Source organism: Oryzias melastigma, linkage group LG18 (assembly GCF_002922805.2).
Source record: "Oryzias melastigma strain HK-1 linkage group LG18, ASM292280v2, whole genome shotgun sequence".
Lineage (NCBI taxonomy): Eukaryota > Metazoa > Chordata > Actinopteri > Beloniformes > Adrianichthyidae > Oryzias > Oryzias melastigma.
The window spans coordinates 7229655-7240433 of NC_050529.1; the positions used below are offsets into that span (position 1 = coordinate 7229655).

General features: G+C 43.9%; 1 protein-coding gene across 2 annotated transcripts in view; it reads left to right on the forward strand.

The window, feature by feature from the left end:
• The window catches only part of plpp3 (phospholipid phosphatase 3), a 34989-nt gene extending 24216 nt beyond the window's left edge, over positions 1-10773 (forward strand). The window contains exons 6-7 of one of the 2 annotated variants that reach the window (XM_024288185.2): positions 3573-3749; positions 9344-10773. In XM_024288185.2, the coding sequence (XP_024143953.1) occupies positions 3573-3749; positions 9344-9472 (306 nt within the window). In that variant the 3' untranslated portion in view covers positions 9473-10773. The remainder of the gene's footprint in view (positions 1-3572; positions 3750-9343) is intronic. The other variant, XM_024288186.2, reaches the window with a different exon arrangement.
• Positions 10774-10779: the final 6 nt, after the last annotated feature.

The window sequence follows — 10779 nt, forward strand, 5'->3', positions numbered from 1 at the left end:
CGCATCAGGATTTTCACAAGAAAAACACTGATAAAACATTCCAGCGTTCTCAGATATCTTTATTTTTAACACAAAATAATGAATAAATTATGAACGACGTGTATAGATCTTTGTATGTGTTGATTTATATATATAAAAAAGGGTATGTCCGTTTCTGAAATAGTTTATATTGAAGATTGAACTTAAGATGTATTGCTAGGGGATAGGATTGAAAAAGTTTTTTAAACTTCTTCCTACTCCATTTCGAACTACATAATAGAGGTGTAATGTTTTTATTTATAATTTATATAGAATTTTCTGTTGTTTTCTTGTTTTTTTACCATGTACTATGTATGTATTGTTCAAAATAAAAAGGACTATCTGACTAATAAAATAAATAAATACATTAAAAGATGAATAAAAAACAAATAAATTAGTAATAAATAAATTAAATAATAATAATGACCATACAGCAGATACAGACGACTAAAGAAACCACATATTGACTGACTGAGTAGAGAAACTATTTGGCCCGATCCGAATACTCCCCTTCTCCCTCTCCCTTAGCCCTCCCCCTTCGTTTATCCCTCCGTGTTCGCTCCAAACGGAGGGTGATGAAAAAGTAATGTCTAATATTTCGGACGTGACTTCCGTTCAATGACGTCATTAACATCGCCAGTCCGCTAGCATTAGCGCCGCGCTTCCAGCGGTTTAATATCCATAACAACAGCGGTTTTATAACTTTAAAAAGGTTGTGCTACAACATAAAGTCATTACTTACATTTGAAAGTAAACTTCTGTGGTTCAGAGCGCACCAAAAGGAAGAAAAGAGCTTCTTCACGCAACGCGGTTTACTCTCGCGATAGCGGACTTTGGACCCCTCTGTTCGGAGTGTGCAACTTAAAAAATAATAATTCTGGACACGACTTTGACTTCAACTGCCACTTCAAATCAAGGGGGAGGGCTAAGGGAGAGAGAGAAGGGGGGTATTCGGATCGGGCCTTTGTATTCAGTTTCAAATGTCTGTATTAACAGCGCCTCCTCTAGAGCAGGGGTGGCCAACCCTGGTCCTCAGGAGCCTCAACCCTGCCTGTTTTCTAGTTCTCCCTGACCAGCTTCCTGCTGATTAGTTGACGTAAATGATTCCACATCCTGATTGACTGAACACACCTGATTTCAATTGTCAGCATCAATCAGTCCAGGAAGAGCTGGAAAACAGGCAGGGTTGAGGCTCTTGAGGACCAGGGTTGGCCACCCCTGCTCTAGAGTGAGAGAGAAGCCCCGGTAACAAGAAAATCTTTGAAGGATTTCATTTTATGTAGATTTTTGTAGAACTCCTCACAGTAAATAAATCTGATGTATGTGTCTTCCATTCATTGGAGGTGTGGGGGGCTCGTGCGCGCCGGCTACATCAGTGAGCATTTGAGGGCTGCTTTTCATGGGGGTTCTATTCAAACGCGCGTAGCAGAATATTGGACTTCTATTGCGTTTACATGGACTGGAATGCCCGCCGACACAGCACGTGTGTGAACCTTAAGATTCACGGACACGCGCACGCAGGTGCGAGCCAAGCTCAGGATCACATGATTGACAGGCGGGAGCAGCAGATCGCCGTGCGATGAAAGAGGGCGGGCTACAGGTTTGCGGCTCGAAGCTTGAGGAGCTCTGATTCAATAGGAACAGTCAGCACGTCAAAAAACGTATTCTTCAACATCATATGTGTATTCATTCTAAGAGAGACATCCACAGACGGAGCTGGTAGCTCCTCCTACATGCGGCACAGCGACAGAAACACCTTTTTTTTGACAAGCCACGAGCAGCAAATTCCCCGCGCGGGGCACGCGAATTTGTCACGCGAATCGTGTCTGGTGCTTCATGGCTCCTCCTCCGCCCAGCTGATTGGAGGAATGAAAGAATGAGGGAGTGAGGTACTGGACAGCCCGCCGATGTCCCACCTCCAGAGTCATATACCTCACCGTGATTGGTTCATTCAACTCTGCACACAGCAACTGTCATTCATGTCAGCCTTGCGGGCCGCACGAACATTAATCTTTCATATGAAGACGCGGGCCGCAAATCATCATCCCGCGGGCCGCGAGTTTGAGACCCCTGATTTAAAAGGAGAAATACTCGGAAATGCAAAAACAAAATGATTGCTTATTACATTTGTTCTCTTTCAGAAGAAAAATGAAACACAGACATGCTAAAAACTCTAAAACAGGATTTTCTTTGGAGGGACAATTTAAGCAATCTCCTTTTGAAAAACATATTATTTTATTGGTTCCATTGTGTCATGTTCTGGATGCAAATGAGCTAATATGTCTATTTATAAATAATTGAATTTTTTACTAGTATATGTGAATGTATGCATTTTTTCATGACTAATTATCCCAAGTTTAATTTATCTCTGTATTGAATCACATTTTTGGTGCTTGTCTTGTGTCATATTTTTGCTTTGATTGCTTGACATAAACCATCTCCAAATCCAAACCCAGAGGGAAGAAGATATTCGCAGCCATCCCAATCACTTTCATGTGTTTGCTTAAACAGCTTTAACTGAATTAGGCTTGAACTGGGTTATCAGAGTGTACTTGTTGCCCCGTAGTTAGATAAGGTCACATTGACTAGCAGGTCACAGGGACTCCTGTTTTGACTAAGTCTAAGGTTTTTTCTTCTTAAAGCTAACAGCTCCAGAGGTTGTGTGACTGCAGCCTGTCTGACACCATTCTTATCAGTGGTCCTTGCCCATTACCTAAAACCTGACATTCAAACATCACTGCTAGGGAGGAGTTCAAGACTAAAAAGAATGGGAGGGGTCACTTCCTCTACTTCCGTCAGGAGAATAACAATGCCAGAGAGCTGCAGAGGAAGCATGAGGGAGATCCACACCTACAGGGCTTGTTATGGTCAATGAATCTGCAGATTGTTTTTCTTTGTATGTTGTTTGGTTTGCTAATTATATGGGTGCAACTTTTTGGGATGAAGTGAGACGGGGGCATCCCAGAACATGAGCCTCAGACAGGAAGAGTAACACTGCTGCGGAAACAAAGGATGTCTGCAGGGCCGGCTGCTGTCCAAGAGGAGAAGATCAGCGTGTCTGGGAGAGAAGCCGCAGCCTCAGTGACTGATAGTGACCTTGGATTGAATTATCCATGTTTTGATTCCCCTGACGCTTTTATCAGAAAATGGTAAGGTGAAGAGGTTGCATCCGCCTAATCTTCTGTTTGCTCCAGAACACAACAGAGTTCACTACGACTAAGGGTTGAACCCTGCGTGTCTATAAGTGTGTGCACTCGTGCTGTTTTCACAGCTTGGATGTAAAGCTGTAAATCCGTCATGTCCGGGTCAGATGGTCAGCTGTTTGTGTTTGTTTCTTCAGTCCTCTGCCAGCTGTGGTCCAGCCCAGACCTCCTCACAACACAAAAACACAGTTTCCGCAGGTGCAGGATTAAAAGTTCAGAAAGGATACCAGCAGCTGTCTGTTTCTGACTAATAAAGGAAGCAATCAGGCTCACAAAGCCTCAGCAGGACTGTATGGATGATACTTTCATCATGACGGCAGTCAATAATGATTCACTTCTCTGTTTTGGCAGTTCTATATCCAGTCCAGATTTACGTGGAGAGGTGCTCGACTTCTGCGTCCGCTGCTCCAGTTCACTGTGTTGATGATGGCCTTCTACACCGGCTTGTCGCGCGTGTCTGACCACAAGCACCACCCCACGGATGTGTTGGCTGGCTTCGTGCAGGGAGCTCTGGTGGCCTACTGCATAGTGAGTTAAAGATGCTTCCAATACATCAAAACTATTACCTAATAAAACTGTTTGCCAGGGTTTGTTTGATTGTTTTTGAAGAGGGAGATTCGTTTTTGTTCCATTCTTATATTTAAGAGAAGAAATGAGAGAATCTGACTCCATCATGAATCACACATCGCTTAGAGCCGAGCCTAATTTTAAATGTTTCTCTATTCATCTTCATCAAGTTTCTTCACCTTTATGGGACATGTCATCACAGCAACAGTCAAATCAGTTTGTGACCTCATCAATGCACTAAGCACAGAAGGAACCAGGGAAAAATGGAGTCCAGGTCGAGAGCAACAGTGGGGGAATCAAAAAAGAAAGGCAGTGAATGAGACTGAAAAGCTCAGGCTTTGATGCTGGGATGAGGCCCTTTATTACTCTGTTTTCTTTCACTTGTTCATTCTGCTTTCATGAGCTTATTGGGCTCCTACTGCTGCCTCTGGCAAAAATATTGAACATGAACATGGAAAGAATTAGCTACATAAAATTAAGCAAGAACTTGGAAGAGGCGCCTTGGCACACACAGGCACACCACGAATCACACAGCACGGCAATGCGCTCCAATCCCTGAAAACATATGACTTTAATGGTCTACCAGCTGGGTGTAGCTCTGTCTTTTGTGTAGCTCTGTCTTGACAACTCACTAAACATAAGCGCGAAATGTGCTCAGCTTGGGAGCTTCTCTGGAAAAACTACAGACCAGACAGAAGAAGACGAGCATGAAAGAGACAGGAAGGAGCAGTCGTGTCTAAGTCAAGTGTTAGCAAGGACCAAACCAGCTATTCCACCAGCCTCCAGCTCACAGATGGACAGCCTAATGTGGACACCATCTCTTTATTCACAAGCAAACACATACAACCAAACCATGCCAACTTAGACAATGTGGCTAGCTTTCCATTCCTTAGCTACCTCTCTGACATTCCCCGTCTTTGGAGGATAACGGATAACAAAACTCACGGTTCAGATCGTGTCATGGTTTTAGGGTCACGGTTCAGGTCAGGAAAAAATACAAAAAAAACAGCAGGAAAATTAAGAAGATAAAAGCCTAAAATTACTTCATAGAAAACTTTAAAACGTATATTTGAGAAAACATATATAAAGTACTTCAAAGCATTACTATACACACATCTTTGAACCTGGAGCCCCCCCGCCCCGCCATCTCCAAATTAAATCTTAAATGAAAAAGTTAAAATTAAAGTTTCATTATGTTTTGGCATTAATTGTAGCATTCAAACCAACATTATAATATTAAAAATAGTTATTATTATATATTTGGGCGGCAGTGGCTCAGGTGGTAGAGCGGGTCGGCCAATGATCGAAGGATAGGCGGTTCGATTCCGGCTCCCGCCAGCCAAGTGTTGTTGTGTCCTTGGGCAAGACACTTAACCCTACTTGCCTCCGGTGTGTGAATGCGTATGAATGTTCCGGTGATGGTCAGAGGGGCCGTAGGCGCGTACTGGTAGCCACGCCTCTGTCAGCCTGCCCCAGGGCAGCTGTGGCTACAGTAGTAGTTCACCATCACCAAGTATGAATGAGGTGTGAATGAATAATGGATATACAATGTAAGCGCTTTGAGCGTCTGGAAAAAGCGCAGATAAATCCAATCCATTATTATCCGTAGTACATGTGCAGGTGAGACTGCTTATCCTGGTGATTTTTGACCCTTTTGGCTTGCCATACTGCCTTCCCCTGACGGCACGTCTTTGTTGCAGGACAGCTGCTGCTCCTCACTGGGAGATCTGAACCCAGAAACGGAGACATAAACCGACGCTTTTATTCAACTCTTCAAAATAAAGAAACCCGATCTCAGTATCCACGTCCTCCATGACGAGTTGGAGAAACGTTTTTGACAGAAGCTCCCCCCACATACGGCGGGGGCCTCAGGTTAACAGACTTTTTGATAATGTCAAGAAGCAACTTTAACACTTATTAAAGACGATCCGGAGTACATGAAAACGATTGATTTTAATAATGAGCGTGCGAGGTATGTTGCGGTGTCGGTGGAGGTGGTACACATGTGGGCCGAATCGTGGCTACTGATCCATACACCCCTAATGACCAGATTTCATTAGAAAATTGAAATGAAATTGCATTATTAGAGCAGAGGTGGAGAGGTTGGTCTCTGATTAGACGATCACATGTTTCTTTCCCACTCTGCCGTCCATGAAGGGCGGCAGGGCTTGCAGACCCTGAGCCCCACATGGTGTAGAGGTTGGTGTTGGGCAGAGGAGCCGTCATCAGTGTGTGAGTGTGTGTGTGCATGGGTGAACTGAGACTAAAGCACTTTGGGCCTCAAAGCAAGTTAAAAGTGCTGTAGAAGGATCCACCATTCAGGCATTGCCTAAATGTAAGCACTTTACTTTCACTTAAGTATAACACATGTGCTCAAGTTCATGTGCAAACTCAGAAAAACTAAAGTTTATGAATAGAAATAGGTTCCATAAACAGATAGTTTACTATGAACTGACAGCATGCTGTTTCTAGGTTCTTCAGGTGGTTTCTCTGAATCCCTGCATGTTCACAGTGAACCAATGATCCCTGGGACTTTTTCCAGTCAGATGTTTGTTTAAATACAAGTTGTCACCCTTTGGTCTGCAGTAGTGTCAGGACATTTGATTAGCAACTGATCTCATGTGAAAACAAACAATATGTTTACAGATATGTGTACAAGGTTTTGACCCATTCTCCTACATGTCACTTCGTTTTAGACTCACAAAGCAGAACTTTGTTTCAGTTCTAGTCATTTGAAAGTGAGAAACTGCTGAATGTAACCTGAAACGGTGGACTGCAGGCTTTGTGCTGCGTCTGTCAGGGGGGGGAAGTGGAAAGGTCATGATAAGCGCTCTGCCACGGCAGCTCAGGGGTGATAGGTTGGAGGCTGGATGTGGCAGCGGCCAGGTCAGCTACGATTGGACACAGATGGAAACAGGCTGTGAGTGTTTCCCACAGAGAGCTAGTCTGACTCCCAGAGATACGAGCTCACATCCGCTCTGCCTTAGTGCTTACACACCCCATTAGAGACCTGCAGCTCAGTTTAAAGAAAATGATATTTCGTCTACACACCACCCACTGCAGGATTTTGTGATCACCTTTGGATGAGCAGGTCAGGACGAGCTACCGTCTGTCAGCTTTCTGACTTCATCTCTGAAACTCAGGCAGTCTTTACTGATGTTTTCTTAGATGCATGTTTTTTCTTCCTGAGAATTATACTTGAGAGCTTCTCATAGAAGCGGGTGCACAGTGGGTTGTGTGGCAGAGGTTTGTGTTGAGTGGCAGCTCTTTGCTGAAAAGTCTGGGTTTTGTTGTGTCTGACGGACTTCCCTGCTGCCTCACCAGCCAGCCCAGGTCTCAGCCAGTGGAAGTGATGGTCCAACTGTACAACAAAAAGTCGTTCTACTTTGAAGTTTGAGGTCACCACAACCTCAAGAAGACATTTCATGCTGCCCTTTTGCCATCTCCTTTCCCTCTTTTCACATCAGTGCCACCCTGTTCTCATTGTCACATTGTGAGGCAGACTTACACCACTTCCTCCAGCCTGATGACTCATCACCTCTGGTTAGGAATAGCACAGTGTGTGGGAGATCATTGGTGTTTTACATCATTTATGTCCACGTGTTCTTTTCTGCAGACAGCAGAACAGGTGCTTGCACATTTTTTAGGCGCCTGTTTAGACCTGCCACTCTTGATGACGCTGCGCTGGCTCCTGTTCCTCATGCATTCCTTCTTAATCATCCATCATAGTGCAGTTCCTCTGTTAGAAAGCATCAGTTCATGTTTCTTCTCCTGACATCACGTATCAAAAAAATTTGATCATTTGTTTTATCGAAGCAATCTGGACTGAACTGTAATATATTCCTGATATGCTGCTCGGAATAAAATATGTAAATCATTTATCATTGACTTTTATGCAAGTTTTTTTTTTGCATTCTTATCAAACCCTAGTTTGATCTACAAGCAAACTAAACTCTTCACTCTTAAAATGAAGGATTTTTGACTTTACATTGTTTTGATCAATTTGTTTTCTCACAAATTTTATTTAAAAACACAGAGAAGAGAAAAACAGAACAACTCTAAGTGAAACATCAGTGAAGGGCTTCTTATAAATAACAGCATTTTCCTTTGATCCAAACTGTTTCACTTCCCTGAAAGTAGTGCTGGGCAATATGGAAAAAAAAATATATCACGATAAAAAATATTTTATATCACAACATATATCATGATATACTACGATAAAGTATATTTTCAGCTATTCTCTGAAAAAATGTCATATCTTACTTTTCTGACTAGTTTAAGTAACAGATAACTGAATAATCACATTAAGAAACACACATTTTGGTGTAGAAAAATGAATCAAATGAGAACAGATGTGGCTAATAGACAGCAGCCTTCACATTTGTTCCAAAAATCAAAGGTATTTAAACTGAATATGTAAAAAAATAATTTTTTTGAAAAACATTTTTTAAAGTGCACAAAAGTTTCATGTTTCTGAGTAGTAAGACACATTTTTGTACAAATTTCTGCTAGAATTGCGTCAATTGTGTCAACTGTTGAAGAGTTACCAGAACAATATAAACACTGGAGCTAAAACTCTGATGTTAAAGCTATTTTCTTTTCTCAGAACTTCAGTCAGTGAGTTCAGTCTCATTCTTTGAACAGATAAAGCTCTCACTAGTTTTATTTTAAAAACAGGAAGCTTCACTGACATTTTATTTTGAAGATCTGTTCACTTTTGGTAACAGTTGCGCAGGACATTCGGCTTTAAAACCCAAAATGATTCTGTATTCCAGAGTAAATGTTTTATGACACTCTACTATATTTATAAATGAATAAATCAGAGATCTTGGACGTCGAGAATTTTTGGACTCAATTTTTCGTGAGCAGATCGCGAGAATCCGAATGTTTGGATACTTGTTACAGTCCTACTCCACAGCTTTGGTTTATCTCTAGTTTTTTGTAATCTCATATGTTCAGTTTTGTGGACGTTCCTTGAGTGATAGAAGGTTTGTTGTGTTAGCATCATCGTGGGAATAGCCTCCTAGCTTGTTTACATACTGCAATCTTTTGCTCATCGACGGACGTCTTGAATCCAAAATGCAGCCAAATCACAGACATAGCGTCTTTTGCTGAAAGTGCTTCTTTTCGAGCCGACAGCCTCGCTGTATCTTGTCTGCATGTTGTAAAACCCGCGTGCGTGTGAATCAAAGAACTTTACCTCGCAAAACCACGGGACAAAGTTTCCTCATGAAGAATCTCTTTTTCATTTGTCTTTATTTTCACTTTTATGCATTTTTGTGTGCACACTGACGAGGCAACACCTGTGCAACTGTGTCGGGCTATTTAATGATATATTTGGTGTAATAATTGATCAGACTCTAAGCTTAGAGACGATATAAACGATAGAGGAGAAATGCCACGATAGACACTTTTCTATCGCCCACACGATGCATTTCGTCATATCGCCCAGGCGTAGCTGAAAGTGCTGAAATGCGTCACACAGCGACTGTTTCCCACCATCTTCCATGAACCCTCCTGCTCTGCTCTAATGCCCCCCTGTGCCCCCTCCCCAGGTTTATTACGTCTCAGACCTCTTCAAGCCCAGGGAGAAGGTGGTCTCGCCCCCGCCCTCCCCCATCAAGAAGGAGCTGCTCCCTTCATCTGACATCATCGAGAGGAACAACCACCACAACATGGTGTAAGGGGAGGCCACGCCCTTCCTGTGTCTGAGGAGCCAATCACAGAGCTGCTCACCTCCCATCGGACAGTAGAATGTAGCAACAAGAGACTAGCTGCTCTTTATACTGCACCCCCCCCCCCCTCTGCACTGCCCCAAGAGGCAGACGGGGGGTCAGATTCAAGAGATGAACAGCTAAAGTCCAACCTGACTCTGCAGGATTATCGTGTTCTGGTCCTGCTTAGGCTTCCATCCACGGCCGTTTCAGGCACAGAGAGAATCAGACGTAGTGAAGACTGGACGGGCTCCGCTTCAACGGAAGTATGGACCACACGGGAAAACTCTAATGAAGAAAGGCGACTGGACAGAAACAAGATTCAGACTGAAAGAATAAAAGCCAACTCTGTGCCTGAGCAGGGAGGATGCTCCTCCTCTATCTCTGTGGCCTTCAACCCCCACCAACAGTGAGGGTGTGACTGCACGGAGCAAAACATAGAACTATTAGCACTGTTTCCACTTCATTCTTCAAATCACCACTTGCTGCCTCAGCGTTTGCCTGACAGAAGGCTGATGGGGCTGACATGAGACACGCTTCATTTCATTCATACCCACTTCGGTTCTGCTCCTGAAGGGTCTTCTCGTTTCTACTGGTTCTAGAGCAGCTTACAGAACGCCGATGCCCTCTCAGGACAGACTTCCCGTCTGTCTGCAGGTCAGCAGGTCAGCCTTCTGTCAGTGGACTCGGAGCAGCCTAAACCCGGGATGTTGCAGTTTTTGAGGTTAGATGTAGTGAAGGGGTGGGGGGTGTCTGTGGAGGAAGGAAGGCTGACCTCTAAGCCTCCCCACACCCACCTCAGAGGCGTGGCTGTGCCACTGGCCTTCAGATGTTAGAGCATCTGTCAGGACACCTGAACAGGAAGGCTGCAGGTGGACAAAGTGAAGGGGTGTAGCCTGTCACCACTGAGAAGGGGACACTTTACAGCTAAGCTGGCACATTTTGGGATGGTTTGGGCTGTTTCTGCTGGCAGGAGGGGCCCACGCCATCACTCATTGGTGATGGATGTTTGTGTGTGAATGTGTTCTGTATATCTGTCTCAGTTCTCCTCTGAGTGGGACTGCATGTCTCACCCCAGAAACCCCCTCCAGATGAACAGTGTGGCAATAGAACACACTGCCAGCTATGCCAGGTATGTGTGTGTGTGTGGGGAGGGGACTGTGGAAGTGAAATGTCAATGCTGCAGAGCATGCTACGTGCTGCATGTTTCTAGCCGGTCCTGTGTAATCACTAACAGCTGTAAAGCAGCACACACATGCACCCCAATGCCACCCCCC